Genomic DNA, 15,253 nt, shown 5'->3' on the forward strand with positions numbered 1-15,253 from the left:
ACTTGTCTTTCTAGTCAGAATCCCTTTACCCCTGAAAATTCACATTCCACTTTTCCAGCCACACAGAGAAATTAGCCAGTGATGGAAAATTATTAACTGGGAGCTGATAGGGGCACTTGCTTTAACTACTTCTATGCACATAGGTAGGTTTATTTGTGTTTGAAGACTTGTCTTCATGATCCCCTCTGCAGACAAAGGAAGATGCTCCATCAAGAAAGGAAGCAGGGTAGGAATCTGCTTAAGGAATCTCCTTAAGGAATCTCCTTAAATTAAGCTCTCTCCACAGGCACAGAAAGAGCCTCAGGAAATGTGCTTCGTAACACTGTCACTAAGAATATGCCCTGAAAAAATTGACTTGCTGTTTAGTAAACCTATCTCACAGATGAAATGGACAGAAAACAGCATTCCTGTTAGCTCTAGCTGGATAAATAACTGAATATTGGGAAAATGCAAAGGACATAGTTATCTTAAGAAGATCCCATGTCAAGATTCAACATATATCTGACTCTCTGTGTGGTTTATCATTTCTAATGAGTGTGTAAGATGTTCAAGTACTCAGGATCAGTGATGCTCTATAATCAAGGGTAAGCACTAATTATTTTACCTATCCCTCATTTTGCTCCTGGACCTCAATTTGACTGGTCCATGGATGCTATTGGCATCCCCTGATAAGAAATGCATGAAATCGTGCTTTGAAGAAAGATCAAGGGAGAGCCAAGTGCAATCAAACCTTCTGTTTTAGAAGTGTGATTGCTCCTACTGTGTCTGTACTTATGTCTTTACCATATGAAGAAGTACACAGCCTGGTATAGAGAAGGCTCCAGGAAGATTTTATTGCAGTCCTCCAGTACTTCTAGGAAGCTTGTAAACAAGAGGGAGGCTGACTTTTTCACATGGCCTGTTAGTAACAGGAGAAAGGGGAATGGTTTTCAACTGAAAGAAGAAAGATGTGGATTGCATGTAAGGAAAAAAATCATCATGATGTCAGTGTAGAGGCCGTAGCACTGGCTGCCCAGGGAAGCTGTGGGTGCCCATCTCTGGAAGTGCTCAAGGCCATGTTGGATGGGACTCTGGATCAGCCCTTTCAGTAGGCTGTTTTGGAAATCCTGATTCTCATCAGGTGTCTCTGATAGTACTATACCATGTGTTCATCAAGCTCATCACAATGAAGCAGAGTATATATTTCCTCCATCATATCTTCCCGTTTACCCTCCATTCTATCCAGTCTTTCAGCTACTTTCAAAATGGAAGAAAGGTAGGCCTGTGCTCAAAGTCATGGAACCCAATAATCAATTCAAATAAAAGGGGTCTTCTTTGCCCTCTGACATGCATTTCTGCTGATGTATTGGCATTCTTTCCTGATGCAGTTCTTGTAAGTTGACACCACATGCTTGGCGTGCACCTGACTCTCAGGAAATGCTGTGGTTTTGTGATTTTGTTGTTGTTGCTGTTGTCTGTGTTCCACATCAAAACATCATGTGGACCAGTGGAAGTTAAAGAGTTAATGTTCTAGTTCCCTTTACTGGAATTTTGAGTACCCAGATAGGAGGGGAAGGAGGGCATCTCTGGAGGACTGGGCTGGGAGAGGAAGTGGGGTGCAGCTCTGGAGGACCCCAGCATTGGTCTTTGCTTCTAGCCCTGGCTCAGCCATCTGAGTAGCAGCTGAGGTGGAGCAAAGCCTGTGCTTCCTTTGCGCTGTCGTGGTTCAGCTTGTACTTTGGGTACTCTCACCTCTCATTTTGTTCGATTTGGTTATGTTTAGTAAATCACCGTTCCTCCCCATATGGCTGCCGTTATGTTTTCTCTTTGTTAAAATGATCTTCTCGCTTTCTGCCCTTCCTCCTCTCTTGGTGTGTGCAGGGTACCATTAGTACCCTGTGTTGTTTTTTTTTGTTTTTTTGTTTTTATTATTTGTTTTTTTTGTTTGTTTTTTTCCTTTACTCCTTTGTCTCTCCTTCTCATTATTTATTTATTTATTTGTTTATTTATTTTTTTTCCTGGATTCTGTGCTCCCCTGTCATGGACTTACATCTAGGGATAGCCTCACGGCAGGGAAAAGTAAAGAGGAATACCATCACGGTATCCAAGGCAACCGATATCTAATGCGTTCCTTCGCCCATCCTTGGGGGTGGGGAAGGGGAGTGAGCAGGGGCGGGAGGATGGGTCCCTTCCTCGATATGGGATGGGTTGTGGGTGTGGCTCCGCCCCGGGGGGCGGGGTGGATAGGACTAACCAAGATGGAAGCCAATCCGCATCAGCGGGGGTGGAGGCGGAGGCGTTCCTAGTCATCATAACCAGAATCACACAACCACATAACCACCATAACGAAGGGGGTGGGCTGCTGGTCAGGCTCTACGTGGGAGGAGGGGAAGAGGAGAACAGGAGCGACCAAGTCACGGATTGGTCAAAGATAAGGGAGGCATTCCTTTTTATCGTTAACTGGGGGCCCGGTCAGGGGGCCCCAGGCTCGAGTGGAATCTCTGAAGCCGAAACAAGAGCAGCTGACGAGCGAGCCACTGTAGCCCGAGTCGGTTAAACTGCTGCTGACAACTTTGAGAAGTCTTGTTTCATCTATGCTTTTGTTTGTTGTGGTTGTGGATTGTGACTGATAACAGTCCTTGGATCTGTTAAAACTTCACAATCTGGTTCAGAGTTTTTTCAGGTTATCCAGACTTTCTGGCACGCCCTGCACAGCGATTACCTTCTGATCCCTTCTTTTACCCCTTTTTGTCAAATTGATTATGATTTGCATGTAACTCCTCCATAGTGTTTCCAAATTCCTAACAAATTGGGAAATGAGCCAAGGGACCCATCTGATATCTGATAGATGCTGACACAAAAGCAATCTGTCATAAAGCCCTTTGCACTGATGTTTTTCAGTGTCACATCAGTCCAGGAGTTCCATACAAAACATGGTTGTTGGAAAATGTCTAAGTTTTCATAAGAGATACGTATGTTTCTGGGATTATCTCTCTTATGGTTTATACTGTGGGGTATCCTACACATTATCCTGAGAAAATTTCGGTAGACTACAACAGTACTCTAACTTGCCAAACTAGTGTTTATATCTCTCAGCAATTGAACTGCTTTGGAAATGCTCAAGTGGAAAGCAGCTGACACAAATACCCCTATTTATGTATTTTACTTGTTTATTTGATACTACTGGTTATTGTCACTGTCTTTGTGACTGTTAAATGTTTATGGTATATGAAAGTATAAATGCAAATGGTATATGGAACTGTTAATGTTATAGGGATGTGTAAACATGAATGCTGTATGGAAGTGTAATTGAGGGTACGAGTAGTGGAATTGTGAAAAACAAAAAACAGGAAAAAGGTTACAGAAGAACAGTGAGTTAAAATACCGAATGTGATCTGCTCTAGCCAGAGAAGTTTAAGTGCCGGCAAGAGAAAGCAAACCCCCGCGCTGCCCCCCCTCACTGCCTACCCCTCTCCTCCGCCGCTTGTGAAAGTAAACAAATCGTTACTTCTGAATAGGGACAAAAGCAAAACATTCTGAGTGCTCGTGCCTCTAGTTCAGTGTTAATCACTACTCCTGCTAGGACCAGAATTACAGACAAAGGAAGTGATAATTTGGTGTGGGTAGTAGAGACCCGAGGTAGATGAACCCATGGTTTCTTGCCACTCACTCCAAACCGCCTCAGTTTTGTCTGGTCTTGGCCAAGGGTCTTTATAGTACCTTCACACCCATGCCAGCTGCACAAGCTGGACGTCCCGTGATCATGCCCAGATGGCCTGTCTGGCAGGAATTGTTACAAACTTTCGGTTTTCTCCCTCTTTGCAGAACTGTTTGCACCTCTGAAGGTCTCTTGCTAGTCCGAGAAAGAATGTCTTCATTTTCTCCCAATACTATACACATTTAGGGAACTAGGGTAGGGTACTTGGACAAATTTGTTGATGGAGCTTGGAAATTGTATGGAGGGGGAATTGTGGTGGAGTTGGATGGAACGGTGGCAGCTGTACTAGAGCAGGTCCTGAAGATCCCAGGATGAGTTTTGCCCCTAGTGGGCTGAACGCAGCGTGCACAAAGCAGTGCAAAGATACTTGTTTTCAGGTAGATACGGGTGCGTCTCACTCTGTACTGCATCAAGAATTATTACCCATAGATGACTTTTGTAACTATAGTAGGAGCAGGTCAACAAGAAAAGGCTTACCAATTAATTAAAAAAAGAAGGAAGCTAAGGGTAAAGCAACAATAGAAATAAGTGACTATAGCTGTAAATAACTTTCTCTAAGTAGTTTGTATAGTAGAGAGATCTAATATAGTGGTTTTAAGTATGTTTTAAGAGCAAGTGTTTCACCTGGGCTCTGTATCAAGCACTGGCCATGCAGATATGGAGCACATGTGAAAAAGCCTTGCAATCTCTAGCAAGAATTAAAACAGGAGAGAATCTGTGATGGGTGAGAAAGGCAAAGTGCACCTTGAAGCAGGGGACGCCCTGAAGGCACTGCCTATCACATCCACCATCTGGGCTGTCCAGACACATTCACAGAGGGACTTAACTTCCCAGGTTATCAGATCGAGGTAACAAGGAAGGAAAGGAAGGGAGGGAGGAAAGGAGGGAGGAAGGGAGGAAAGGAGGGAAGGAGGGGAGGGAAGGAAGGGATAGTAACTGACATGCTGCATTAATGGCTGAGTTAAAACTTTTAACTCGTTGATGCTAGAAAACGGCCAGAAAAGTAACAGCTTCTGACTTTCGTTAATTTCAGCTGTTCCTGACAAAGTGTAGGGAAATGCCTTATTGGACTGCAGTGTTCCCAGTTATTTGACAGTGTATTGTCAGCTAATCAGAAATAAGGGCACAGGACTGTATCTTCTGTGCAAAACTTGCATTTGTTTACATCTTTACAATTCAGAAATAAAAGCCTTGGAGCTCACAAGCCTGTGAGCAAATCAGCTCCTGAGCTGACAGCAAGTCTTCGTCTGCATTCCTCCATTCTGCTGCAGCCATCTCCAGCCTCACAGCAGAAGCACGGGAGCCTGAGCAGTCCAGCTGCTCTCAGGCCCACTTCCAAAGCTATCTGGGTAAGCAGGCACACGCATCCCTCCCGCTGAGGAGTTTGGTCTGCGCCATTCCAACCGGGCTCTGGAACCAGCCCCACCCGGGCGGGGCAGCACGTCACAGTGGAGCCCTTTGTGACCCATCTCTGTGACACCAAGGCATAGCTGGCACTGACAGCAGGCGACCTCAGTGTCCGACAGGACAGCGAGGAGACAGGGCAGGAGTGTGCGGGTCTGGCGAATAGCCCCCGAGCGCAGCCCAAGTCGTTTTCCTTTACCTTTGGCAGCCCCGTGGCTGCCACATCCCTACCCTTAGCCTACATCCTACGGGATGGAGGAGAAACCTCCTAAACACCCCAAGGTGGCCTGGGAGGAGAGTGGGGCTCCCCAGGAGAGAAAATCTCCACCGGAGCCCTACGAAGTGACTGAGGTCACCCCACTGCGTGCTGGTGAGTGAGGGTCCCCAGTGAGTGCCCCCTGCTTGACACCAGGCCTCCTTGTCCTGACAGGCACTGGCAGACTGTGCCAGGGGAGAGAGCCCAGGGCTGGAGAGGCCAGAGCTCCTTCCTCTGCTCGCGCCTGCCTTTGGCCCCTCTATAGCATTGCTCTCTCTCCTTGGTCAGATGCTGACTGGCTGCCTCTGTATGAACTGGATGAGGTGGCCGTAAATGTCATCGAAACCTATGGCATCAGCAAGGAAAAGGTAAGAGCAGCCATCTCCATCTTGGCTGTTCCTGCACCTCCAGACAGTCCCTCGGGCTTTGCCTTCAGGCTGCATGAGGGCTGCTGGCCGGGCAGAGCTGCTGCTGTCCTGCAGCTGTCCTGTGCTGCTCCACACCCCACAACGCCTGGTCCCCCTGGCCATGGCTCTCCCCACTCACACTCCTCGGTCTCTGTGTGCTTGCCAGGATCTGGTGCAGAAGATGCAGTACCTGAACTGTATTTGCTCACTGTGCAGCGCTGCTGAACAGAAGGGCTTGACAGTGTACCTGGATATCTTCTGCTTCCTAAACAATGTGACAGAGAACATTGAGGTGAGGGGACATGGCACCCAGGTACCCTGTAAGAAGGACAGAGCAGGGGGAGAGGGAGGCAGGGAAATCATGCACAGACACCAAAGTTCCCCAGATGAGACTCCAGGTGCTGCTGAGACCTCAGCAGTGGAGGCAGACAGCAGCACCAGTGTGACAGGGTTTGCTGAGGGCCACTGGGGAGACACAGGCCCTACCGGTCAGTGGCAGGTTTTCTGTTGGTGGGTGCTGGCAGCTGCCAGGTGCCATCCTGATTTGATTGTGCTTTGCAGGTTCTGTTGTGTGAGGAGCCCAGGGATCAGCTGAACACAGCTCTAAGATACCACTGCATGAATGCGATTGCTGCAATGAGGTACCTGCCCAGTCCCTTGTTTCGCCAGCACATCCCCCGGGCACGATCCTGGTGGCCCTGACGCAGCTCCCCGCTAAATCTTGGCCCTTGTCCTAAAGCTGGTGGCATCAGGACTGTCCTCTGACCCAGAGCAGCCCTGTGGGGGAGGAGTCACTTCCTGGCAGGGCTCCCCATCCCTCTCAGTGAGCCTTGGCCGGGGGAGGACCTGTTCCACCCCTGCCTCAGCATCAAGGAACTGCTCCTAGCATCTGTGTCTCTCTATTTGCAGCCAAGTGGAAGCAATTTCGGAGGAAGAACTATTACATCTTTTAAAAGCGTGCTGCAGAGTCATCTTCTGCCTTCCTCCAACCAGGGAATTGAACATTTGCCTCTACAACCATGTATGTACCAGGTGAACTGCTGAACCTCAGGTCTCTGAGCTTCTCTCTGGATTCTTTGTATACAGAGGCTAAGAAAAGTCCTTGCCAGGCAGACTCTCAGCCATGATTTCCCACACCCTTTCCCACTCTTTTTTGCCTTGGGCCTGGCAACACCCTGTGTTATCTGTGTTACGTGTGATCTGTGGGTATCCTTCCTTGGCAGCAAGAGTGGTTCACAGCAGTCTCCTAGGTGTGAAAGGGAACCCTGAAATGCTTCCACAACTCCTTTTCACTTTACAGACCCTGGATGCTATGGACAACATGCTGGAGGCTATGCTGTACCACTGTCCCACCGCCAGTTTCAATAGTCTGCTGCAGAGAATCTTTGAGGTCTGTCTATTGTGAAGTTCTGCCCCCAGAGCTCCCTTGTAGTAGAATTTTATCCCGCTCCATGGAAACGGCACTGGCAGCAGTTGGAGCCGGCAAGGGACCCCAGCGGCAGTAGCCCCATGATGGGCTTGGCTTAAGCTCAGGGGAAGCCTGGATGGATGCTGTGATTCCAGCTAGGAGCTCAGCAGACCTGCTTCTCCTGGAGTGGGCATCAGCAGCTCCCAGGCTAACCAGCAGCTCCTCTCCTCACAGGTGCTGCGGCCCTTCACCATTTCTGATAGCAAAACTGTGCGCGACAGGGCCATGGAGCGGATCTGGATGCTTTATAGTTTCCTGGCCAGCAATCCCTTGCCGGAGGTAGGGAAACATCAACATTCCAGCCAGTCTGTCTCCCATTCTCTGCATCCCAGAGCTGCCTCTGCAGCTCAGGGGTACCTGTGAGACAAACTTGTGCACAGGTGGGAGCCCTTGGCATGCTTCTGCTCTGAGCCAAGTGTCTTCTTTTGCATTTTTCCTCTGGTCTTCCCGCTCCAGACCATGTTCTCACACAAAGTTTGACTTGTCTTTCCCTTTTTCGTTCCTACCATAGATGCCTAGAAGATTACTTGAAGCTCCTCTGACTACAGACATTGTCTTCAGGACCCTTGAAAAGATCAGTGCTGACTGCAGCCCTGAGGACAAGGAATATGCCAGGATTCTACTGGATTTTCTTTTAAAAGACCCTATCACCTGGCTGACAGATGTAAGCAGTCAGATGCTCTTGGGCATCTGTAGCCAGTTTAAGGCATGACAGAGCACTGGGAAGAGTAGTAACCTCAGCGGAAGCAGGGCAAATGGCTGCAGTACAGCAGCAGCAGCATTCTCTTTCTGTCCTCCAAACAGGTGCCAGAGATTCTGGTGTTCATCCAGAGAAATCTGAAAAACAACAGCACATCAGATCAGGCGCCCTTCCTGTCGGTGCTTGATGTGCTGGCACGCTGCTTTCCCATGCATGTGTTAGAAAGCATATTGACACAACTACCACACAGTGACAGGTACCAGCCCTGACAACCATCATGTTTGTTCCATGTGAAGAGCAGGGCTCAGAGATGTTCCCAGAGATAGGCCTGCCTGAGCCATGGTGCTGGGGTTGAGGCAGCCCTGCTGACATAGCATTGCTCTCTGTTTGCAGCGCTACTGTGGAGGTCTGGAAGATGGTGCTTTCCCTGCCGGAATCTTCCGAAAAAATCCTGGAAGGACTGTGCATAATTCTCCAGAACAAAAATTTGCACAGGATCACCACAATGGGGTCTGGCCTCCTTCAGCAGACTGTGAGTTACCAGACAGGTCACCGTGCTCTCTCCTTCAGGACACTCTCTTCCCAGCAAGCTGCCTCCCCCTGCCTTGCTCCCTAGACTGGAAACTTTGGGCAGGGCAGGGGCAGAGCTGGGGCTGTGTTTTTGGCCAGGGAGAGGCACGGCCTCCCCTGTTGGCTACCCAGGCTCAAGAGCCAGGCAGGGGAAGTACCTGTAGCCACCCACATCTGGTGCTATTTTTGTGCCTGCTCCTCAAAGGTCAGTTGCTCCTCAAAGGCATGAGAACAAGAGGCTGTGATGGTCTGACTGCAGGAGGAGCATGCCTTGTCCCTGACAGCTTGGTGGTTCTTGGTGATGTGAGGCCCCTGTGCTGGGGCCCAGCCTGGCCTCTGTGCAAAGCATCTTCTGCCAAGGGTTATATTCAGAACCTCCAGTGCTCCCTTTGCTACCAGCACCAGGCATTCTCTCCAGGTGCCACAGCAGGGATGTGGAGGCCGAGCAGGCAGCATGTGACCCAGAGGCACTGCTGAGGGCCATCCCTGTCTCATCAGAGTCACAGGCATGCCGTGCTGGAAACCTGTTGCATTGCTTTGCACAACGGCACAGTGATTTTATGTAGAATATGATTCTGAAGCAACTACTTTTGCATCAACGCATGCTGATGTTAGAACCTGTTTTCCAATGTGGTTTGGCATCTGAAACCATTTAAAACCAGTATAGAGAAATGGGAAGGACAGTAGCAGTGGCTGGGGGGCAAATGGCTGCAGTGACAGCAGCATTCTCCCTGTGTTCTTGCAACAGATGCCAGAGATTCTCAGATGATCCATAGAAGCCTGGAAAGGAAGAGCATCCCACTTGAAAAGACAGCCCTCTCACTGGTTGAGGTTCTGACCATCCAGTTTCCCACGGATGTGCTGAGGAGTGTGTTGGCTGACTTCCCACAGACTGACAGGTATCAGCCCAAACAGCCCCACACGTTTGTTCCATGTGAAGAGCAGGGCTCAGAAACGGTCTGGTTGCCAGAGCCAAGGAAAGCTGCAGAACATCCCGAGGAGCAGGCCCTCCATCCCACTGTGCTTTCCAGGCTGGTGGGCCGCTTAGGGCTGCAGCAGCCACTACCAACCATGGCAGCCCAGAGCCCCCATCAGGCTCCTGCCTGAGCCATGATGCTGTAGCTAAGGCAGCCTGCTGACACAGCACTGCTCTCTGTTTATAGCACTACCCAGGTCATATGAAGACCGCTGTTTCTCTGCTGGAACTTCAGAGAGGATCTTGGACAAACTGAGCAACTTCTCCAGGACAACAGCTGTGTGAGAGATTTAACATCACCACAGCGAGCTGACCTCTTTTGTCTTGACTGTGAGTTACTGGACAAGGCACCGTGCTCTCCTTCAGGGCACTCTCTTCCCAGCTCCCTGCCTCCCCCTGCCTTGCTCCCCAGACCAGAAACCTGAGGCAGGGCTGTTGCAGAGTCAGAGCCATGGCTGGGGCCTGGAGAGCCTCCAGCAGGTGAAGCAGGCTTTATTGCCGTGGCCAGCCATGGCTGGTGTCTTCTTTGTGCCAGCTCCTGCTGGTCAAGCACTCCACAGAGGCATCAGAAGCTCAGAGGGCAGGAGGAGCAGGCCAGAAAGCCATCCTGCATAGTGCCTGGCCTGGGCGCAGAGGGATGGTGGGGCCCTCCAAAGGCACTGCTACCTCAGGCGAGGCTATGTCTCCCCAGTGCCCTGCCTGAGATCCGAGCAGCCAGGAGCTGCAGGGTGGAAGAAGCCCTGCTGCCTCTGCTGCCTCTCACGCTGTGTTTGTTTCAGGTGATGCCTCCCACTGAAGAGAACCTGCAGGAGCTGTGTAAGCCAGAACTGCTCCAGAGGCTTCTGAAGGTTGAAAGCCTGCCAATACTCTGGCTGGTGCTCAGATGCCTCGTAGTGCTGTCTGATAGACCTGAGACGGTGAGCAGGACCTTGTCAAACAAAGCCTCCTGTTGGCAGCCTGGCACTGGGGCGGTGGGCAACACTGTGCCTTGGCCTTGCCTGGCACTCGGAGTTGGGTGATGGTTGTGGTGGGGCCTGGTGGCTGAGATTTCCAGAAGCTTTTCAGATGGGTTACCTGGGGGCCTGTTGGAAAAGGGGGCACAGAGTCCTTGTTCACCCGTCCTCCTTTTCCTGCCTTCCCATACTTGGCACTGTGGCCACCACCTGCCTGGAATCTACAGCTTCCATTCCTGTGGCAGCTGTGGCAAGCGAGGCGTGTGGCTGCTGCTCTGTAATCAGAGCTTTTAGGCCAGGGTGGCCACTGACCTCCTGATGGAAAGGAAATTGTGTGTGTTTTGTACAGGCAAGAGAAATACGGACCCTGCTTCCAGAAGTCATGGAGACCCTGCGGTTTGCCAGCACACCCATTACCCTGAAGGTGCTGAATATCTTCAGAAATGCAATGTACCATCTGGGGAAGAGGCACGCCAGTCCCTTTGCTCTGGAGCTAGCTGAGAAGATCCTGCCTCTTTTTAATCATGTAAGTCTGTTGTGGGAGGCTGAGCTCTGCGGATGGGTGCTGACAGGAGTGCCTTCTCCTTTCTTTCCTTCTCTGGGCTCTCAGGAATGAGATGTCTTGTGGGCTCTGCAGCCCAGCAGGCTGTGTCCATGGCAGTGCAGCTTGGTTGTTCTTGGTGATGTCAGGCCCCTGTGCTGGGTCTCAGCCTGGCACCTCAGCAAAACACATTCTGCCAAGGGTTACTTTCAGAACCTCCATCGCTCCTTTTCTACCAGTGCCAAGCATTCTCTCCAGGGATCACAGCAGGGATGTGGAGGCTGAGCAGGCGCATGTGCCCCAGAGGCACTGCCAAAGGCCAGCTCTGTCTCCTCTTGTCCAACACTCCCAAGGTGCCAGGGCAGCTCCGCTTTGACCTGCTGGGCTGGCTGGGGGAGCACTCTGAGGCACAAGCACCCATGCTGGAAATCTATTGCATTGCTTTGCATGACTGCAATGCACTTTTGTGCAGAATGTGACTCCAGAGCACCTCCTTTCACATCAGCCATGCCTACACTCATGCTCACCATGGGCAGTGAGAGTGTGTTGCTGAGGTCTGAGGTCCTCCTGTTCTCCCTCAGGTGTCATGTGAAGTGCGAGAAGGTTCCATCCGCCTCTTCAAGGATGTGATGGATGCTGTGGTGTGGCTTAAGAAGAGAAGCATGAAGAAGACCGTGCGCAGGGGCCTGCTCCCTCTGCTCTTTCAGATGAGTGACGAGACCCCGAGTGTAGCACAGGTACGAATTTCAGACCTGACCAGTGTGCAGGCAGTGGTGTGCTGACAGCTCAGCTGTGATCTGCAATTGAGAGCAAGTTGAGCAAGCATTCAGACACTGGGATGTGTGTCTGTGTGTGTGGTGCCATCAGACTGCATCTGTTGTTCTGTAGGCATCTTGGCATGTCCTTGCGTATTGTGCAACGTTCCTGAAGTGGAAGGAGCTCAAGCACCAGGCCTGGCACAGGGACATAGCGGGGATCATGGAGTGTTTGGTGAGGACAATCACACAGCCCCTGCCTTTTTTCTGGAGGAAAGGGAATGCTGGAGGTTGGTTACACCAGCAGCTGTGGACACTCTGCAAGCCCCATGCTCTTGTGCTCTTCTCCAGCTGCAGCAGGACAGAAAGTTAGTGGAAGGATACCTGTTGCAGAGCCTGCCATACCTGGAGGATTCTCAGGCCTCCTTGAGACATGCGGCTGTCAGATTCATTGGTGAGCCCAACCCTCTTTGGGCCCTGCCCTGGCAGGAAGGCACAGCCCTGAACCCCCAGGTACACCCTGCCCATGCTGCTAGCCCCAGTGGGTGCCTTGCTCAGGTTCCCTTTGGGCACTGCCCCTGCCTGCAGCACAGAAGGGGAAGCAGCTGGGCTGGCGGGGCCGGGCTCTGCGCTCCTAGCTAGCAGCGTGTTGGGGCGTGGGTGTCTGACGGAGCTCTTTCCCTAGGGCTGACTGAGAAGTACTCCGGGGAACAGAGTGAGGAGATGCTGAATAAACTCTGCAGTGGTGAGTGAGGGCAGTGCTGTGCGTGTTGGGGCTGGGGGCAGAGCCTGGGCAGCATGCAGCTGTGCTTTGCCCTGCTGCACGGAAATGCTGCAGGGCAGAGGAGCATTCCTGGCAATCCTGAGCAGTGTCTTTCAGCTGACCCCTCAGACTCACATTCCTCCTGGCCAGGAAAAGCAACGAGTGGGGCTGGCATGGTCCTGAGGGGAAGCTGGTGGCTCTCTGCAGACTGGGGAGTTCAATCTCTGCTCTGTTTCCTTCTGTTGCAGCCCTTCAGCCTTTGGAAAATGACACCCATCCGACAGTCCGCTCTGTGGCATCTGAGACAATCCAGAAGCTGACACAGCTAAGGCAGAATGCGGCATCATCACATTGCAGGCTCGCGGCACTTTTCCTGTCCTGCATAGGCACCTGAAGGATAGTTCTTGTACAGTAACGTTACTAGGACACTTTTACAGTAACGTTGCAAGGACACGCATTCCTGTCATGCAAGACAGACCCCCTGAACAACAGAAGGAGCCTAGGAGCACGGACATCTCGAAACACAGTACAGGAAACAAGCTGGTTAGAACTGGGTCTGTAGTTAGTGACTGATTAAGGTGCAAAGCACACCTGAAAGCCTTTACAAGGAAGACCTGGAGAAGACGTCTGCCCGTGACCGTTAGAGAGCAGCACACATGCACGCAGATTCAGAACGTATCACAATTTCCCTGACTTAATTGGAACTCGCCGTATGAGTTCTTGGAACTGTTTAAGCAAGCAGAAAAGTTATGGTTTTCCTAGCTTTTGCAAAGCTGAAATGTTGGGCAGCAAAGCTCCTGCTTGCTTATAGTGCTGTGTGCCTGAGCATAAGTAAGTGTCACGTGGAAAAAGACAAAAAAACATATTTTCTTCACCTACGTCTTGGAGACCCAGGAACCCAGACTTCAAGATCTTTACTTCTGAGTTTACATTTCAAAACCGGATTAGAAATGATTCTGCAGACTTTGATGACATTTGACTCTTGCAATAACAACAACACTACTGTTTCTACTACTACTACTAACAGCAACGCAACAACAAAATAGTGGAAGATGAAGGAAGGCACAGGGAGAAGAGTCACTTGAGGAAACTTCTCCTATGAACTGAATTGGTGTTAGGGTCCCTGTGCGCAAGAACCAAGGACGGAGCAAGCATGTTTTGTCCTCTTCAGAATGCAATATGGTTCTTCTTATTGTCATCAGAATGAGACCGGGATTTCACTGGATTGTTGTGCTAAGCAAACACTTTAGTTTCACAGGTTTGGGACTTGAAGACCTGTCAAAGAACCTTTCAGACCTAATTTCTAAGTGCATAAAAACCCACTTGAATTAGGATTTAATTAGGATTAGGATTTATTCTTTCAAATGGAACTTTACATAATGCTGATTGTTCCTTTGTCTGTGAGGTAGGGAAAGAGGTATTTCTACCACCAAGCTTATCTGGCTTTTCTGTTTTGTTTTATTTCCCGGAAAGGGGCCTGTAAAATCTGAACCATCAGTGATTGCTATCAGAGAGTATAACGTGTTTATATCAGAGAAAGTGGGAAGTAGGTCAAAAGCAAGTAATGCACTGTAATCCCCATTACAAATAATAATAAGAAATAGTAGTCAGTGCAACTCCCCATCTATATTTTGCTGTTAATCAGTGCTATCCTGTTTGTGTTTTGGGTTTGTATCTGCCTAATCAGCTTTTGGTTGCAAGTTAATAAATTGTTGACCTGTAGCTAGATTGAGGACAAAAAGGACTGCGTATTTTTAACTAACAGAAGGCACAAAATATTAATACTGTCCTTCACTCAGCCTTTCCCAGACAACACTCTTTGAATGAAGACACACAGAAGAATTTGTTGTTCAAGTTACAGATACATTAAGTTGGGAGGGCTTAAAGAAAGAGACATCATATTTACATTTTTTCAGCAATTCTAGAACATGACGTAATCCTGTCAAAATAACAGGAAAAAAAAAATGATTTGTGGAAGTGAAAGAAAAAATTTATTGTTGTGGAGGTAGTAGATAAACAGGTTACAAAGGAGAGATCTGCTGCACCTGTCTAAGACATAGAGGTTAACCTATATTTTCAGTGGTTTCAGGACTTTGTCTCATATATTAATACTGGCAGAAATATAATTAAAAAATGGAAGTGGCACAAAGATTAGTTGACAAACTGTAATATAACTCAGAGTCCCCTATTTTCCCCTACAGAGAAAAATGAAAGATTGCCAAGCAAAAAAATAAAATACAATAAAATAAAAAATTAGAAAACAAACAAAAAAAATACTGTCAGAATTTTATTGCTTTGAATATGGGTTTTTCTTTTACAAGCCTTTTACAAATTTACAAAATTCTTTTACAAGAATTTGCAACTATATGTATACATTCAGTATTCACTGCAAGGCAGACTAAGAGCTGCTAACTATAAAGCATCATTGGATAACATAACAACAACCCTTGAATAGACACAGCAAACACTTGGCCTTGCAAAGATTTAATCACATGGATTAAAGAACCATGTAGTGTGAAACAGCGCGCTCATACCAGCATCACATGTTGCAGGGATTTGCTCACGTGCAACGCCATCCATTTGAAGGCAAATCACTTTGTGGCTGTTCGTGACTCTAACCCAACAGCTGCTGTTTCTGAAAATGCTCCTTGAGGGATGTCTTTTGAAGGTTCAGGAAAACAGGACAGAATGAAATTCTGACCAGAGATACAATCCCCTACCATCAAATAACACAGCGCCTCAAGCAATTTTAATAAAGCTTCT

The 15,253-nt window shown here is 49.1% G+C and overlaps 1 protein-coding gene and 1 long non-coding RNA gene across 3 annotated transcripts; both read left to right on the forward strand.

Annotated features, from left to right (window-relative positions):
* Positions 1-2,841: 2,841 nt before the first annotated feature.
* Positions 2,842-9,517, forward strand: LOC107306586. 2 transcript variants are annotated; one of them, XM_015849870.2, is made up of 10 exons: positions 2,842-5,471; positions 5,646-5,725; positions 5,931-6,056; positions 6,326-6,405; positions 6,674-6,785; positions 7,065-7,511; positions 7,744-7,896; positions 8,037-8,188; positions 8,326-8,464; positions 9,251-9,517. In XM_015849870.2, exons 1-6 carry the CDS (start codon positions 5,354-5,356, stop codon positions 7,167-7,169), a joined length of 621 nt encoding a protein of 206 aa, XP_015705356.1. In that variant the 5' UTR covers positions 2,842-5,353; the 3' UTR covers positions 7,170-7,511; positions 7,744-7,896; positions 8,037-8,188; positions 8,326-8,464; positions 9,251-9,517. The 2 variants fall into 2 exon arrangements, with proteins under 2 accessions (XP_015705356.1, XP_032297356.1); XM_032441465.1 differs by lacking the exons at positions 2,842-5,471; positions 5,646-5,725; positions 5,931-6,056; ... (2 more) ...; positions 8,037-8,188; positions 9,251-9,517 and having other exon boundaries at positions 7,165-7,511; positions 8,326-9,087.
* Positions 9,518-10,252: 735 nt separating this feature from the next.
* LOC107306585 lies at positions 10,253-14,728 on the forward strand. The gene is made up of 6 exons (XR_001552187.2): positions 10,253-10,395; positions 10,781-10,957; positions 11,554-11,962; positions 12,079-12,181; positions 12,413-12,472; positions 12,739-14,728. It is a non-coding gene; the product is annotated as an uncharacterized LOC107306585 (long non-coding RNA).
* Positions 14,729-15,253: the final 525 nt, after the last annotated feature.

The sequence above is a fragment of the Coturnix japonica genome, chromosome Z (genome assembly GCF_001577835.2).
Source record: "Coturnix japonica isolate 7356 chromosome Z, Coturnix japonica 2.1, whole genome shotgun sequence".
Taxonomy (NCBI): domain Eukaryota; kingdom Metazoa; phylum Chordata; class Aves; order Galliformes; family Phasianidae; genus Coturnix; species Coturnix japonica.